The sequence below is a fragment of the Kryptolebias marmoratus genome, linkage group LG4 (genome assembly GCF_001649575.2).
Source record: "Kryptolebias marmoratus isolate JLee-2015 linkage group LG4, ASM164957v2, whole genome shotgun sequence".
NCBI classification, from domain to species: domain Eukaryota; kingdom Metazoa; phylum Chordata; class Actinopteri; order Cyprinodontiformes; family Rivulidae; genus Kryptolebias; species Kryptolebias marmoratus.
The window spans coordinates 17,812,546-17,830,788 of record NC_051433.1 but is presented as its reverse complement, the minus strand read 5'-3'; the positions used below and the strand labels follow the sequence as shown (position 1 = coordinate 17,830,788).

Sequence of the window (18,243 nt, the reverse complement as noted above, 5' to 3'; positions counted from 1 at the left end):
AAAGACCAGGAGTCCCAAAGACCCCAGGTTCTTAGTGTGGCAGTTCATTTAGGAAATGTTTTTATTGCATAAACCATATTCATTCAAACTTTTATTTGAGCTCAGGTGATTTATATAAATGCAACTGTGGTAACACATGGTTTTGTCTTAAATGTGCAGTTTGTTTAATGTTGCAACCAACTGAATACCTACTCCCAAACCACTTTGAGGCTCAGGCCGGTCATAGATTGTATAATTTGTCATTTTGGCATGCTTGAATATACTTTCATTGTATGCTTAAACAAATATTTTCCTGGTAATAGTGTGCCACAAACTGTTTATGAAGTCCAATTTGTTTGTGAGTATACTAACCTTTTGTGTTACTTTGGTTGTGTCACACTGAAAACAGATGATGCTTCTGACAGTTTGCTGCTTTAGTTGACATTAGGCCACAGAGTTGGCCTTCTGGATAGTGCAAGAACATCCATGGTCACCTCAGGAGCAGGACTGCTGTGGCTGCCCTGCTCCTTAATAAAATGCAGAATTGATTTCATACATTTCATCTGCCCTGCTGCCTTAGATTGATAGATGATGACAGTGGCTTTGGATTGTTCTAAAAGAAATTACATTCATCTCTGTTCTCCCGTCACCATAACAGCTAACACTGCTGTGTGTGTGTATGAAATAGTTTATCCATATGTGTGTGAGTACATACACCGGTGGCTTTTAGATCATCAATTCGTTGACAAATTTGTCAAAGACTTCAAAGAGCAGAGTTTATTGCTGCCTCCAATCAGCTGCCTTGCCGGAGGTATCCATAGCAACTGAAAGAGTAAGAGGAAGGTTTGAGGTCTCCAGAGAATTTGGAAGAGACGGAAAGAAGGACTTTGTTTGCCACATAAGGACTTCTTTCAAGCCATGAATCTGACAGAAAAGATATCAAGGTGGAAGTGTCACACTCTGACCAATCTGAAGAAATGACATCCCACAAACACATAAAATCACTTAAACACTACTCCATGCTCATACTTTTACAATGTGTCGGTTTGCATGTGATGCTTATATGGATCCTCCTTATTATCATTTCACACAATAACATTTCAGTACTTTATCTCAAGTCTCCTTGACGTAAGCAGGATCAACCTACTGTTAATGGTAGGAAACAATAAAAAAAAATAACAGCACTGCAGGAGGACGATGCAACAAGGAATAGAAGAAAATCAGGCAAAATGATTTATTTTGATCAATTAGAAGAGCGTAATTAGTTGTTTTCAATTGAGGTGTTCTTGTCTGTATTTTATTAACTAATCTGGATGTGCAAATATATAAAAAAAATGTGGAGTTTTTCATTCAGTCATTCAGACACATGCCTCAAGGCAGTGTGTGAATTATGAATGAGTGAACCAGCACTTCATCAATGATTAGGTTTGTCCTCATTGTTTTGCAGTCTGCTTGGGCGTCGTACACATTCAGCAGGTGTACGCAGGATTTACATTTAAATAGACTGATGCATATAAATCTGATATTAACAGTTCATCTGTTTTTTAAATAAATACTTTTTTGTTTTTTACTGTTGTCGAGTGGAAAACATGCAAGAAATACATCATCACTGGCTTTTACGTCACTCATTCTTTCTGAGATTCCTTAAAGGGAAGGTTCAGATATTTTTGTAGTGGAGTTTTAGTTATCTTACATGTTGTGGATAACCTCTTTAGGTGAGCTTAAATTGGAGAAATAGAGTTTAAATGTGACTGAATTGATGAGCTATGGTTAGTCCGAGTGGGGCAAAACCAAAGTAGATTTTTGTGTGGTTCATGCAATTGCTGTTCTATACACTTTTACAATACAGTCAGTTTTGCATTACATGGATATTTAAACAGAATTTTCGAATTATTTGCAAGCACAAATTCCAGTGCAGCCTGAGGTATTTTCGGCAGGAAAATATTCCTGTTGTACTATTCTCACAGTTCAAAACTGATGGTTGATGGAAATGTTTCTAAAATTGCAGTAGTATGAGCAGCTTAGAATTTCTTTTTTATTTTACTTTTTTTGAGACAGCAAAAAATTGCTTTGAATTGTTGAGTTAAATGCTAGTCTGAGTTTGGCCAGTTCCAAAAACAGATTTCAAAAGAAAATTTTCACGACTTTTTAACACAACCCCACTTCATGAAGGTCTGAATTATCCTTTTTATTATCTGAGTGAGAGCATTATGGTCATAGATATAAAAAAGATGAAGTGACTTCTAAACTTCCATTGTTGAAGTCAAAATCAGTAAAAAAGTCCTGCCTACACATCTGCCTGACTCACTAACAGGCTGTCACACGTTCAATCAGTCTAACATGTCACTCTTTAAACTCTCAAATAACCCGTTGAAGCTAAATATATTTTTAAGAATGCACATTTAAACATACAGCAGCAAGGTAAGAACTACGTGAACCAACAAAAGCGAACACCTTCATTCGTTTCCATGCAGTCACAGGACTTACAGTATGTACTACAGCCAGCAGCAAGGGGGCGCTCGTCCTTTGTAGCTTCAACTTCCAGGTCCACGCCCTGTGTTTATATGTTGACGAATATTACAATTCGTTGTTGCTGTTGGTCAACCAGCTTCTTGTTGCAATGCTGCCATCTAATAGCCTACTGATGTTTGAAACAAAATGACAGTCTTTCTTTTATACTCACTGGAGTCAACATTTTGAAGATGTACAGCACTGATACCAGCGGTTACTGTAGTTGAAAGTTGTTGTAAGATTGAGGGGAAAAGCACTGGCACAGGACAAGAGGCTCAACTGGTCCAGCCTGAATATGTGACAAAATATGCAGACATGCCCTTAAAATCTGGGGATATTTTCTTGTTGTAGGTTTGGTTCTCATAGATCTTATTTGACTATAGTAAAAATAATATAATCTAGAAATTTCTACCCCTTCAAACACAAACAATGATCCCTCTGCAGAGCTACAGTGTATGAATACCATTCACGATCTTGATACCATTATGTAAATGAACTGGCTATGATACTACTGTTACATAAAAGCAGCGCTGTGTGTTAAAATATGCTGCAGTTAGTCTCTGTCTTCTTGTTCTTGTTGTTTTAAACATGGCAGCATTCAGATTCAGTATTGTCCACTGGCAGCTAATTAATCGGACTCAAAGGGAAAACAAATCCTGTAAACACGAACAAGCTGTAAGCACGGGTCCATAGGTGAAAGGAAGACAAGCCAACAGGCGGAGAGAAAGAGAGGGAGATTAAGGAGGGGATTCTCCCCAGACCTCTTCATCCTGCTTTCATTCTGGAAGAAGTCATTAAGATTCATACCCCTGATTCTTTACTCCTCACTGCTCGCTTCATGCATCTTTAGCAAGAGTCAGAGTGAAAACACACACAACCTGCACACCCACACCAGAATCTAAAATGGTGATGCAGCACTTGTTTTCAGTCAACAACGGAGAGCATACTGAGAGAAAGGGAGAGAGGATGAGAAGAAGCAGGATGGATCAGAGGAGTTCGGGGCTGACAGCTGGTTGGTATTCCTCAGGCTTCGCTCTGAGGCTGATGGTGCACTCTGGACATCAAGGAGGAATTTCAATCTGGATGCAGCGGCTTTGCTGCTGAACTCCTTCACTTTACTGTAGATCTGGTCTGTCTTTTATATAAACAAATCAGATGAAATCTCATCCAGATAGAGATGAATCACTATAACAGTATTTATTTTGAAAGAAAGTGAATTGTATTACATAAAAATCTAAAGATTTTTATCTAAAGAGCTTCCTTCGTGCATACATTAAGTCCTATTAGAACAAGTTTAGATGTTTTAATGTTAAAGAAGAAGAAAAAAAAACCTACTCGTTTTCTCATTGGTCTTTTTGTCTAATGGCTTTTACTGTTTTTTCCTTTGAAATGTGCAGTCTGCTTAACCCCTTACAGCCGATTGTTGGAAAATTGCTTCAAACCGCTTCCGGTCCAAGATGGCTACTAATGCCTGTTGATGCATATTCTATACACCAAGGATCGTATTGGAAGCACTTTGCCGCCATCTAGCAGTCGACCCTTGGGACTGTGCAGCAAAGTGGTTTCGCAGTATTAGACGATATTTAACCCTCCTGAAGCCCTCGTAACCGAAGAGAGGAAGGGAAACCCTTGTAACTTTGGGTCCATTTGACCTGAAGATCACAGAAGGGTTAAAATACTGTGATGAAGGAACAGCAGTATTTGTACAGAAACATATGTTGTAATTCAGTTTCAAACCAGAGTTCTGAACACCAGATGACTTGAAAGAAGACAGAAGAATGTGATGCACAACACTTTCAGAGTTAAATAAAATGAAGAGAAATCAAAGAAGCAAATACTGAAACACACGATTCCAAACGATTTAATAAGTCTGTCCGGCATCTCAGATTCAAGGAAGACAAACTGGAGAACCTGATTTCCTCAGGTTCTCCAGGCCAACATGTCAGCATCAGGACTTCTAAACAGTGAAATTCACTCATCATTTCAGCTGAGTAATTTGTACATTTCAGTTTGTTTTAGATGGTTTCAGTTATTGCTTTTAGGTGGAGCCATTTAGCAAATTCTTAAAGCAGATTTGTTAAAACCTCAAAACTCAATTTGCTTGAAGATTCCTAAACCTTCTGCACATTTTCATCCATTTGTTGGCTTAAAGGGATACTTCACATCTTTTAAAGAAGGTGTTATGTACAATTCATAGTGTACCTGTTGTGAATACCTCTCTAAACAATCTACATTTGGAGATTGGACCAAGCTTTAGCACCAAACGTGCTACAGCTTGCTGCTGCTGCTTTTTCCTATTGCAAGTAACACTGAATTCTATGTAAATAACTGTGTGATGTAAAACTGAGGATGTTGTAACGGTTTATAAAACAGAGTTTGCACTATTTTAATATGGCAGTAATCCACTTGGTCTTGGCTCTGCTCAGACTAGTCATCAGCTCATCAGTCCAGTCAGAATTTAACTCCCTTTCTCCAAATCAAGGTTGTTTAAAGAGCTGTCTACAACAGGTAAGACATTAGTTGTTCATATTATTTCCTCAAAGCCCCACCGTAAAAGACCTGAATGAAGCAATAACTGTTGAACCAGACATTTAAGACCAGTACAATGAAAGGTTTGCTCAACAGAAATCTGTCAGCGGTTCATTAAGTTCTTTGCTCCACTTTGAATCAATAGGACATCAAACCAGTTGATCAATCACAAGTTTGTGAGGTAGATAGGATAGAGGAATCAGTGCGTTGTGTTTCAGGTTGAGCCACAGATTTACTCCAAAGGTTGTCCTGGCAACCACGAGCATCTGGATTCAGCTTTCCCCCTTTCTCCAGGGGGAGTCCCAGCTTTCACTAAACCCCACAAATTCACTCAATAAACAGCTTGATCATTACATAACATGTGGTGGGGAGCTAAGCAGCCCTGAGTTTAAAAAGCTCAAAAAGGATTACGGAGAGTACTCGTTCAGTCGTGCAGTTTGGAGCTCAACAGTCGCTGATAATCAGTCGGCCATGTTCGCTCGTCTAGCGGGGCCAAAAAGCTCCGAGGCTGTCAAGCCTCGGCTCAACAATTTTCAATTCCTCAATAATTTATTGATGGCAGGCAGTCAAATTGCATATCAATAATGTAGAAGGGCTCAGTACAGTGTTGATACAAAATACCCTTTGAGTTGGGTTCATTCATGCTCACAGACCTGCAGACATATGTACAATGTTTAGTCCCACGTGGTCCCGGGCTGGCACGCTGCATGAGTGCAGTCTGCATCACTGAGCTGGGCAACATTGGTTGAGGATGAAAATGCTTCTCATGTTTTCATTTGTGTGTCTGTCTTTGATGGTGTACTCAGAAAAGAAAAAAAAAACTTAGAGGTGAGATATGGAGCTTTGTGGAGGCTGGGACAGAACAGAAGATACAAAAAGACTGAAGGACAGAGATGTTAACCATGTTTATTCTAAGATCGATAGTTCTGTCTTTAGGACCATATTCCAGCAGAAACAAACTAAAAGAAAAAGTTTTGAACATTTCGTATGTGGCCCCCGCGGCTCTGAGTCGGTCGGTTAGCCATGTTTTGCGTTTGGTCACGAGCCAATCACGCATGTAGAACAAACAAAGTGACCAATGGCGTAGTTCCATCTAGGTCAGCATCTTTTATTCAGAAGGCACGCGTACACGGTTACATGCCGTCCCGCCCTGGGGGCCCTGTGGAGACCCACTCAGCCACAGAGAGAGATGGCCCACCATTTTGTTCTGTTTTGAAAATGATCTCCATGCATGAGATTAGCTGGGGGGCCTGCAAGCTTTTGTTTTTCCCCTCTTTGTTGAGCATCTCAGTTTGTTTCATGGCTGGGCTTTGTGAGTGTGTGAGCACGTGTGTGTGTGTGTGTATACGAACATGCAGTTTGTGTATGAGAGTGGGGTTTCATGGGAGTTTATGTTCGATGCAGGGCTGAATATATGTTCTGGATGGAGATATCTGACTCTGCGTATGAAACTGTAGCGCTCTGCTGTGGAGCTCCAGGATAACACTCGTTGCATTTTAATCTGTCTGCAGTGTTTGCAGCAAAGCTTCACCAAACAATCCCCAACACTCATGTAATAAATATAAGAAACTCGGTCTATTGGTCTCTGATGCGCACATAAACCTATACACAGGAAGTGCACCACAACACGTAACCTGTGCATCAGTTTGCTGGGTGTGCGAGTGAAAAAAAAAATCCTCATATTAAATGTAAACAAGTTTGTTTGATCGCTTTATGATGCCACTGCACCAAAATGTAAAAATCTCTCTCTCTCTCTCTCTCTCTCTCTCTCTCTCTCTCTCTCTCTCTCTCTCTCTCTCTCTCTCTCTTTCTCATCCGTCGGTTTCCCCCTCCACAGAATTGAAGCAGCAACAAAGCAACTACAGACAGGGAGACAGAGAGTGAGAGATAGAGGAAGAGAGGCTGGGGAATGTGGTTGCTATAGCAACCATCTGGTGGGTCTGAACTGTTTCTCCCTGGCATTCATTTCATCATGTCGAGCTCCTGTTTCTCGTCCTCTCCTCCAACCTCTCTATACTCCTCACTTTAGTTTATCCCTCTCTTCTCCTCCTTTCCTCTCCGGCTCTCCATCTCTCTTTATCTCCTCATCTTCCATCATCTCGTGCCTCTCTCCCCCTCTCTCTCTCTCTCTCTGCCTGCCTGCATCTCCTCCTTTCTCCGGCATAATCCAAATGCAGAGTGGTCCTTCCATCTCTGTCTTTTTTGGCTGTTTGTCCGGTTTTATCGCCCTGCCCTGACAGAACCATCTGTTAAAGCTTGTCAAGCAGGCAGGTTGTTTGAGGTGAGGGGAAACCTGGACTGATATCTAAGAAGAAACCGAAAGATTGACATCATCAAATTTAATTGTTTTTTGTTTTTGTTTTTTGCTATCGTACCCCAGGCAGGGTTGATTTTTTGGACAAATACTCAATTGTAAATCCCCCCCCCATTCAGAAACGAACAGAACATTCTGGTGTGGTGCCTTTATTTTCCCAAACAGGACTGCATTTCCTTCCTTATCAGCAGTCGTCCTTGCGAAATCCCAGCAGAGTCTCAATCAGCGAGAGAATACCTGATCCCAGTGCTAAAAAAGCCTGCACACCACACAGGTTCACACACGCACACACACACACACACACACACACACACTCACAAGCATAAATAGACAAAGAAATGTAATAAGAGCATGCAAAACCGCAGAGGTGCACACATGCAGTGGAGTGAAATGCAAATTTTTGCCTCAGCCATTTGCATTCGGTACACAAAATATTCTGCATCATATAACGCCCATTCAGTCGCGCTGAAAAAGAGTAGAGGTGATTTTCCCAGCGAGCGCTTCTGAGGTCACAGCCGGCATTTCCCTGCCAGAAACAAAGGTCATGTTTGGGAGTGCAGCAGGAAGGAGCTGATGTCTGGGTTTTGAATCAGTCAGACTGGAGTGTGTGTGTGTGTGTTCTGTAGTGCAGGGCCTGTATAAGGGTGTGGTTTTACCCCCTTCATGCCAGTGACCTATGAATGCTCTCTTTCTCCCACTCCCCCTGTCCTTCCAGCTTGAATGTCTCTGTCTCTTCCCATCCTTCATGACGCTCCTCTTCCTCCTCCCTCTTTCTACATCTTCTTTTCACCTGTCACAGCTTATGTAACCTAACAGCCATCCAGCTCTTGACTTTCATCTGCCCCTTTTCACTGCACCGTGGTGATTACTTTCTCACGAGTGCTCACTTCAGAGCCCATTTACCACAATATCACCCAAACAGACACCGAGTCGTTTAAACTTCCCTCAGCATTAATGACAATAATGAAGGATCCATTTATTGTAAAACGTAATTTCAGCCTGAACTTGAATTTGAAGGGGGCAGCATTTAATGCATCACTATGATATGTTATTATTCCTTGGCCTTTAAGTGTGTTAAACACACTTCAGGGAGAGGAAAGTCTATTCATATTATCTAATATTGAAGTAAGGTGGAAACACTGTGGCTGCTGATTGGAGGGCAGATTAACTCTGATGAACCTTCATATGATCCTAGCAGCATTTTTGTTTTCCTTTCTCTGACGTTTCCACTTCTGACCATCACCTATGAGCTTGAGAGTGTTTTTTAACATGAAGTCACTTTGTAATGAGTCAGGAACGATGCCGTCCAATACAGGACTCAGTTCAAGGTTGTGCTTTGGACTTTTAAAGGTCTGCATGCACGGTGACTGAGCTTTTACAGCCACATGTCACCATCAGGACCCTGAGGTTGACTGATCAAGGATGTCATTTGTCCCTAAATCAAGGCTATAAACTAAGGGTGTCAGAACCTATGCAGTCATCGCCCCTATGCTCTGAAACTCTACTTTTCCATTTAGGTTCTGTGGACTTAATGGATTTATTTAAGAACTGAAAACTCATCTTATAGACTGGGATTTAGCTAGTACTGTAGTTAATCTGCTTTTATCAGATTGTATCTTAGCTTATTTTATAACTTTTGTTTTTATTTCACCTTGATTCATTTGATCTTTGTGTATTTCATGTTACTGTAGTTTGATGTGATTTATATCATGAATGGTGCTATATAAATCAAATCTACTTACACACTTTAAATCTGCAAGTTTCATTGAATTTGGTGAATTTGGCAGCAGAATTTATTGTTGCCACCAGTGTTCTTTGTGGTCTTTTCTAGTTACCTTGCATTTTGCTGCCACAACAGCCTTTTGTTTAAGTTTATTTTTATTGAATCTTTATTCTTCTCAATATCTGTCTGCATCCTTTGGTCCAACTGCAACTAAACAGTGACAGATAAACAAATAAATATATAAATAGCTTAAATAATTACAGTACAAGTGATAATATACATCCATCCTTCCTTTTTTTTACCCACTTCTACCTTTCTGGGTTGCAGGGAGCTGGTGTCTGTCTCCAGCAGTCACTGTGCGAGAGACGGGGCACACCCTGGACAGTTCACAAGTCCATCACAGGGACACATAGAGACAAACAACCATTCACACTCTCACTCACACCTAGGGACACGTTTACAGTTACCAATGAACCTAACATGCACGTTTTTGGTCTGTGGGAAGAAACCGGAGAACCCAGAGTAAACCCTTCGTATGCACAGGGAGAACATGTAAACTCCACCCAGAAAGGCCCCGGGTCAGGAAAGTGATAATATGTAAAAGCTAATTATATTTTAGAAGGTGTTTTATTCAATTATTTTTCAATTTCAGATCCCAGCTTTGATTATAAAAAAGAGAAGAAGAAGAAAAATGGAAAAAATAGAAATCCTGAAAGTTTTCAGTAATAATGATTTTGCATGATCTGAAACAACATTGTTTTTTACATCAGTGGTGTCCTATTTTTCTCTTGGATGGCCACTATCCTGTATGTTTTTGTTGTTTTCTTGCTCGTACACACATGATTCAGTGGTTGACTTACCCTTTCAGCAGGTCTTCATGTTCTTCAGAAGCCTGTTAATCACCCATTCATTCAAATCAGGTGTGCTGGAGCAGAGACAAGAAACAAAAACATCCAGGATGGTGGGCCTCCAGGACCAGGATTGGACACCACTGTGTTACATCCTTTAATTTGTTATATCATAAAACAAAACTAGCTGTCTGGACTGGTGAGGGGACATCAAGCTGGGGCAGTGATTAGAGTGGTCACCTCACAGCAAATAGGACACAGGTTCGCTTTCCGGCCTTTCTGTGTGGAGTTTGCATGTTCTCCCTGTGCATGTTTGGATGTTCTGCAGGGACTCCAGTTTTTGTCTCTATGTGTCTGTGTGAGGGATCTGTTCAAGGTGTACCCCTCCTCTCGCACAGTGATGGCTGGAGATTGGCACCAGCTGCCTGTAACCCAGAAAGGAAAAAGCAGGTATGGATGGATGGATGGCTGGACTGACTGGTGAGCTGACCCCACCTCTCACCATTGTTCAGTGCTGGACAGGGTCAAGTAGTAGAAAATAAATATAAGGATGTGTGTTTTCTAAAACTGAAATTGGTCAGTAACTCTCTGTCTGACAGATGCTCATACAATGAAAATGTTACTTCTGGTTTGTTTATAGTGTGTAATGAAGAGAAACAGAGACCAGTCTATGGAGGACACACACACAGATTTACATGTGTCCTCCTGGTATTTGAACTCTTTTCCATACATTAAGCTCACATGCACACTGTACATAGTGAACTGTTCCCTGTTTACACGGTCATGCTCTGCTCTGACTGTCTCACTCTGCAGTATGTTCGCTGTGAAAACGGAAAATAAAGGAAATGTCTGTGTCACCTGCATGGTCGATATTTACCAACACCTTCCCTGGCAAAAATCCCAACATCTGATAGTCAGGAAATGTTTTTATGTCCAAACCTCAGAGCATATAATCCTGTGATAATTCTTAGTCATTCAGCAGTCTCTGATGTCTGCCATCTGTGTACTGATTTTCTGTGTTTCTGTCAGTTTATCCCCCACAGTAAATGTTGTAAACTGTCAGGTTCTGTCTCCTGAGGGCATCCATTGTATAGATCTGCAGGGTTTGTTATTTCATCCTCTAGTTTTTCAGACTTTTCCTTGAAAAGGTTGCTACTGAAATGTGTCCATCCTTCCCTCTTCTTTGTTTAACATTTTTTTAATGAAATTCTACATTTTCTCGTGTTTTTCCATTTCACCTTTGTTTATTGTTAACGAGAGGTCTTTAAAATTCAAAAAACACAAAATGAACCTTTTGTGTTTTATCAAATTAAATAAGTGTGCACAGTCATTGGACGACTAATAAAATGCAGAATTATTGACTAAATATATTACAAAAACAAATGTTTTCAGTTTGCTGGTTACCTCCACAAAGGAGGTTATGTTTTCAGTAGTGTTGGCTGGTTTGTCTGTCTGTTGGCAAGATTACTTGAAAATTAATGAATTTTTGATTAAATTTTCAGGAAATGTTGGGGTTGTCACAAAACAAGTGCTTAAATTTTAGTGGTGATCCAAATCCTACAATTTTTTTAATGACCCTACAGCCTTGGCGGAGGTTTGTTCTCTCTGAGTGCTTCTAGTTAATTTTTAATATCTTTATGTTCTTGTAAAAACAGTTTTGCGTCATTTCATAACTTTTTTTTATTTTAGTTGCTTTTTATCATTTAGCCACATTTATTTGTCAGTCTGAACATACTCAAGAAGTGGCACGAGTACACTTCATGTCATCGCTTTAAAAGAGACCCACACATTCATCCATTTTCTTTTATCCACTTCTCCTTTCCAGGCAGCAGATCCATGAGTCCATCTTAGGTCCCCTCATCCCTCATGTTTGATGACAGCAGACGATACACACCCTCCACCAGGCTGGCTCCTGATTCACTGTGATGCTGCATATCAAGAAGTGTTACAGTGTTTGATTTGGCCAATGTCTCCACCATAAGTCCCCCTTATTTCAACTGACAATAAGCTTGACTCTTTCAGTTTACGAGTTGTCTTCAATCAAAGATCCAGCTTGATCAGTCTTTGGCTGAATGACTTGAAGAATGGTAAGTACAACTTTTTTTTTTAACAAACTGGCACCTTCGGGTTATTTTTTGTCTATACAGGTGTGGTCAAAGGTTTACATACACTTATCGTGAGCATGAATGTCATTAGTTTGGGGATTTTAATCATTTTTTTAACCCTTCTTTTTCCAGGGTGGTATCATAGTACAACATACCAGTGCATTTTAAAAACAAAAACTTGGAGAACAAATTTTAATTAATCGACTTTCACTAATCCACACAAGGTCCAAATTATGCATACAGGTGCAAACAAACAGATGACATAAATTCAGTTAAATCTTTTAATAAGTGCTGCTGAAGGGTTGAGACTGTTTTTAAAATTGAAAAGGTGAATGACTATTAACTTCTCATTAAATGATCATGATTGACTGCAGCTGGTAGCTTCTCTTTGCCAGCAGAAAGAGGTTGTGTTTGACATCAAATAATGAATTGACCAGTCCTCATCTGCCCCCTTCAAATGAAATTAAATGGGTCCGACTGTTCAGGAACAATCCGGGAATGTCCAAGGCTCAAACCTACCATGAACTTGAAAACTGCAGGAGCACCAGTGACACTGTTCACAGTGAAGCCAGTTTTATATGACTGAGAGAAAGAAGCCCCTGCTCCAGAAGAGACACCTTTAAGCTCGGCTGAACTTTGCCCACATGGACGAGCCAAATGTCTTCTGGAGAAAAGTTTTCTGGTGAGTTAAGACAAGGATCGACCAGTTTCGCAACACCGACAAGGAGTGTGTTTGAAGGAACGAAGGTGAGGCTTTCAACCCAAAAAACACTGTACCAACTGTGAAGCATGGTGGTGGTAACATCATCCTGTGGTACTGAGTGATGGGAAAAATTAAGGAGGTCTACCTCAAAATTCTTCAACTTCACTTCAAGTCAACAAGTACATGACTAAAACTTGGACACACCTAAATGTTTCAACGGGACAATGATCCCAAACACAAAACTGGTTTCTGATTGGATAAATCAGGATATATTGAAACTGCTGGAATGGTCTTACTAAAGTTTGAAACTCAACCCTGTAAAGAATTTATGGACTGAGGTTTAAAGCTGAGTTTTTGCCAGAAAACCAACCAATTTAAATGAGTTCTACCAATTTTATCAAGAAGAGTGGTCAAATATAAGCCAGAATTATGTCAGGAGCTTGTTGATGGAGATAAAAAGCTTATCATTGAGATGCAACATGCTAAAGGAGATTTAACTAAATATTACTGAGAATTTGTGTACATTTGAACCTGTATAACTCTGGACCCTATTTGGATTTTAAAAGTCCACTAAAAATTTAAAGATGTGCACTAATTTCTTGTTTTTTAAACATCATTGAAGTTATATGTTAAATAATTCTTCCACACTGGAAAAAAGAATGATTAAAAAAAATCATTAAAAGTTCAAAATTGATGACACTCTTGTCCAAAATGAGTGGATGTTAGCATCTGAACACAAATGTAAGTGCATGGAAGCTAAATTATTTACTACAATATATTAATAGTCACTAAACAGAAAAAAATCACAAACATTTTAAATAAAATGGATAAAGAGGATGGTTATATTTGTCATTTTGCTCCAGCGGTGAGAGAAGACCATTGATTTAGTACAAATCTGTTTTAAATTTTTGTTCAATATTTTATTTGCAACACGAAAACAATTAATCATCAGTGTGTGCTGAGAAATGACACCTGTTCTGTTCTTATAATGCGTCTTAACCACCTCAAACCTTTTGCTGTCAGGCTTTGAGAGCTGCTGTATAATTATTTAGCAGCTTCTATCGCCTGATGCACCTGCAGTTCAGTAACTCGTAACTTCTTCATTTTGTCGAGCAAACCCCACTCTTCTTTGCGCAACTTCTGGTTGGCTGCATGCTGGCAATCTGCGTTACACTTACTGAATGAGTCACAGGTGGCTCTGCGTTTGTAGGTGTAATTTACAACAGGCACTTGCTGCTTGCTTGCTGGTAAGTTTGTTGCAAACTGTGGAAAATGACATGCAGTGGGAGGATGATGGTTTTAATAAGTGACGACACTAAATGCAAGACAATTAAATAAGTAATAAATACCACTGCACCAATAACCTGACTGTAATAAAACAGATTATAGATTTGTAATTTTTTTCTGCCACTGAGATCATATTTTACTTATAAACCTCATAAATTTGGTTGTATAGGCGTAGCATGAGCTTGACTAACCAGCACTTCCAGCTTTCATTGCATCATTCCGAACAAAAGCTTGACCTCAGAGTAACTCAGAAATGAACCGAATGTAACATCCTCTGATCATGTGTGAGGGGACGGCCTATCGCTGTCATGGTCGGCTGGCTTCTTGAGAGAAAGGGACTATTTTGGCAGGATGACATGGTCACGCCACTGAGTGAATGGGGGAGGGGGGGCGTCTTGAGTAGAAGAGGGCAGAGATAAGAGAACGGAGAACATTCCATTTAAGATAGAGATGATATCAAACCGAGGCTCGGGGATTCTGCACCGAAACCCCGCCGCAGCACCCATCGAGCGCAAGGTGCATCTGTTACCATGGTACCCAGCACAGGCGGCCCCTTTCATGTCTGTCGAGATGAAGGAGGGGAAGAGGGTGGGGATGTGTTTCTCTCGCCTGCAGATTGGAGAGAAAATGGACATGCTTACAGTCATGCGTGTGCACTTGGGCTGCATGCATGTTCCCGGCAGAGAGTCGGGCGGGTTGAAGACGCTGCGTGCTGACAGAGGCTCGTCACACAACATGAATCATTCAGTCACCACAGCAGAGCTGGAAATGTCACATCTCATCAGCGTTCCTCATGCCTGGGTGCCCCAACATCTCTGGCAACGGAGTTAAAGGAGGGGGAAGGGGAGGCAGGGTAGACGAGGACTTGATTAAAGAGAGAAGCTGAGATTTTAAATGCAAACCGACATTTATTGCATTGGGAAGTAGTGTTGTACATTATCCCCACAAAAAAAAAAAAAAAAATCATTTGCAGTACTGTAGCACTTAATGAGATCATATAGTCCATATAGTCTGTTGTGCAACTGTTTGAGCCCAGCGTCTCATCAGGACCAAGTGTGCATTTCAGATTCTCCGTGGGATTATTTGCTCATCGTTCTCCCCCCTCCGTTTCTGTCCTCTTCCAAAGAGTCGGATGCTACTTTGCTCACAGTGGAAAAATGCTGACTTTACCTTCCTTGGCAGCCAGATTAGGCAATACAATAACAACAGGAGAAACTGTACAAGCAACATATCCCCCCCAAAAAAAGAAAAAAAAAAGAACAATAGTAAATCAAGCTAAACCTGCTACTGTCTTCATCTTTCTGATACAAAACTAGATTTTTTGTTTGATTCTTTTTGTTTTGTTTTGTTTTGTTTTGCTACAGGTTCAAAAGATTTTTCTTTTTAAAACCAAAAAACAACATCAAATACATCATTCCTTATTGTAAACCACAATCAACACTAACAGTAAATAGTACTTTATCATAATTTTTATTACAAGATATGAGGCCACTGTACAAATCAGTGAGAATCGTACAGTACAACGCAGATTTAAGACTGTTTTCTTGAGGTTCGTCATTCAAAGCTGTTTATACAAGGTGCTTCAAGAATACACAAGAGTTTCAGAACTGCTGCCATGCATGCATGAGTTCATATTTGCCATGCATGAGTTGGTAATTAAGTGTTTTGTTATTGTTTTTTTTATTTGTTTGTTTTTTATGAAAGAGCCCTAAAAAATAATGGCAACTAAACGACTGAACTCAGTGAGTAAATGTACGTAGAAAGCACGAAAAAGAAAAGTTTCCGGTATATATACCCTCATAAAAATTTGGCACACACACAATAATGCACAATGCAAATATAAATAGTTGTATCAATAGGGTGTTTTACACTCAAGTTTACAGTATTAATCAGTCCAGGTGAAAGCCTGGGAAGCTTTACAAACAGCTGGGAAGTACACTGGTTTTTAGAAATGACTTGTCAGCTGCAAAGTATGGTAACAAAAAACACTCAGGCAACATCAAGAAGTGTTAAAGTGGAAACTAATAGCACTCCCCATTTGCTCAAAGTTTGCTCAACATACAAAAACGAAAAAAACAAAAAACATTAAAACAAAAAGACAAAAGAAACACTCCCTCAGGCCTCAGTCACAGCAAAAGACATCCCCAAGGAATATTAATAGACAAATAATAAATAAATGGAACAAACCGGTTTACCAGTTCTCACTTTGTGCAAGAAAAATATGGGCTACCCTTTCCATATTTACAAACTCTGCTCGTCCTCATCCAAAAAAACCGAAGAGCCGAAAGAACGGTACAGGTTTGATTGAGAAGATATAGGAGAAAGTGTGTGCTTTAGTTATTTCATATATATATATATTAGATCTGTTTCCTGTCCCTGATTTCTGTATTTATATCTCCATCCTTCACCTCCTCCTCCTCCTCCCTGGTGGCTTCTCCTGCGATGGGATTTATGGCGAAACCCTGTAACTGAGGGTGTGTGTGTTTATATGTGTGTGTATGTCGAGAGGGGAGCAGGGTGGGGGGGGGGGTCCACCTGGAGGTCTCCTTCGCTGCCACCCCTGCCTGCGGTGTGTGTGTGTCATCCAGCGAGAGGAGGGCGTGGAAGTGCTGCTTGCTGCCACATGAGAGAAAGTGCTTATATACAGTGTCTTTGGATTAAAACTGGTCATCATAAAAAAAATTTCAAGAGTGTCTCATTTTCTTTCTTTCTTTCTTTCTTTCTTTCTTTCTTTCTTTCTTTTTCTTTTTAGGGGTGGAGCGGTGAGCTCGGACGCTCTCTCTAAGCGTCCGTCGAAGTCTTCTCTGTTCCATTTTTCGCCTCGTTGTCACCGTTATCATCCTCGATCACAACTGTGGATGACAGGGGAGGGAAAGTTAAAAGGGGAGGTGGGTGAAGGGGGAGGTGAGAGAGAGAGAGAGGGGAGAAGGGAGAGGGAGGGGTCTCGTTTTGGTATGGCGTCTTGGAAATTTACCATCAAGTGACAGGAGGGCATTAAAGAAGCCCAGAACCATTAGTGAGGAGCTGCATGGGCTGAGGTGATGTGTGCATGCATGCGAAAACATTAATAAAAATAAAAACTACATATGTTATAAAAGGAAGGAGAGAGATGCGTGCAAATGTGCACCATTTGTGCTTCTAATGCTGCAGAGGTTCATATGTGTGAATGCCTCTCCTACAGGTCCAGCTCCTGCATGTTTGTCCATAGTGTGCCTGCCTCAATCTGGAATGCATGAAAACAAACAAGCAAACAAACAAACATAAAAAAGGAAAGAGAGTCTAATCTGATCATGCAAGCGCACAGATCAGAATGCAAACATGGCATCCTTTCATCGGGGGAGGGGACATGAAGTCTGTGAGGCAACATTCAAATGGCACTAAACGGCACGCAATGCGCATTCAACTCGTGTTGCGGTGTGAACAGAATACCCAACCGTTCGCTCACCAGAACCCCGCATGCAAATAAATAAATAAATAAATAAATAAATAAACAACAAATACAAATATTAACTCTCCTCTCAACCTGAAACATTACAGCTGTTCGGGGAGGGGGTGAAATCATCAGTTATGGTAACCAAAAAAGTGCGCATTGACCTCATCACCAAACAAGCGGGGAGGGGAGGAAAAAACAACAACAACAACAACAAGAAAAAATAAACCTTAATTATATAATTACCCCGTTTGCTCCTGCCTATCTGTCCGAGTTTGGGCGGACGTTTGTTCTGTGGGCCATTGAAGAAGTTGTTGGTGTCTTGAAGACGACAGGTGAAGGAAAGGTGTCCCTCGTCGCCCTCATTTCCATAATGACTCATTTTTTCTTCGTTGAAAGGCAGCACTTCCGACATCTCCAAAATGCGTCTTAATCACCAAGGCGCACCAGATGAAATAGTGTTAGAGAAGGGGGGTGGTGGTGGGGGGGGGATGTTTGTCCCAAAGCTTAAACCCCGTGGTCGGTGATAAACATTAGACAAGTAAAAAATAAAAACAATAAAAGAAACAAAAGCAATCTGTTGGCACGACCTATTCCTTTCTGTTTACCCCGAGGACACGTGTCTGTCTCCGTCCATCAGAGGAAAAAAACCAAAAAAACCACCAAAAAACCAAAAGCTCTTCAGATTCCTCGGTCGTGGAGCTTCGGCAACATTATTTAAAAAGAACAAAAAACACACACAATCCAGAGGTTTTGTTGTCTCTGCGCGCGTGTTGCTTTTTTGGAAATGGAGGCGCGCGCGCGTCCCTTACAG

At 40.6% G+C, this 18,243-nt stretch overlaps 1 protein-coding gene across 1 annotated transcript; it reads right to left on the bottom strand.

Annotated features, from left to right (window-relative positions):
- Window positions 1-15,331: 15,331 nt before the first annotated feature.
- On the bottom strand, window positions 15,332-18,237 carry si:dkey-33m11.6 (uncharacterized protein LOC555986 homolog). Its single transcript, XM_017434582.2, has 2 exons — window positions 17,676-18,237; window positions 15,332-16,851 (listed from the first exon to the last, which is right to left on the bottom strand). Exons 1-2 carry the CDS (start codon window positions 17,842-17,844, stop codon window positions 16,781-16,783), a joined length of 240 nt encoding a protein of 79 aa, XP_017290071.1. The 5' UTR covers window positions 17,845-18,237; the 3' UTR covers window positions 15,332-16,780.
- Between the last annotated feature and the right edge of the window lie 6 nt (window positions 18,238-18,243).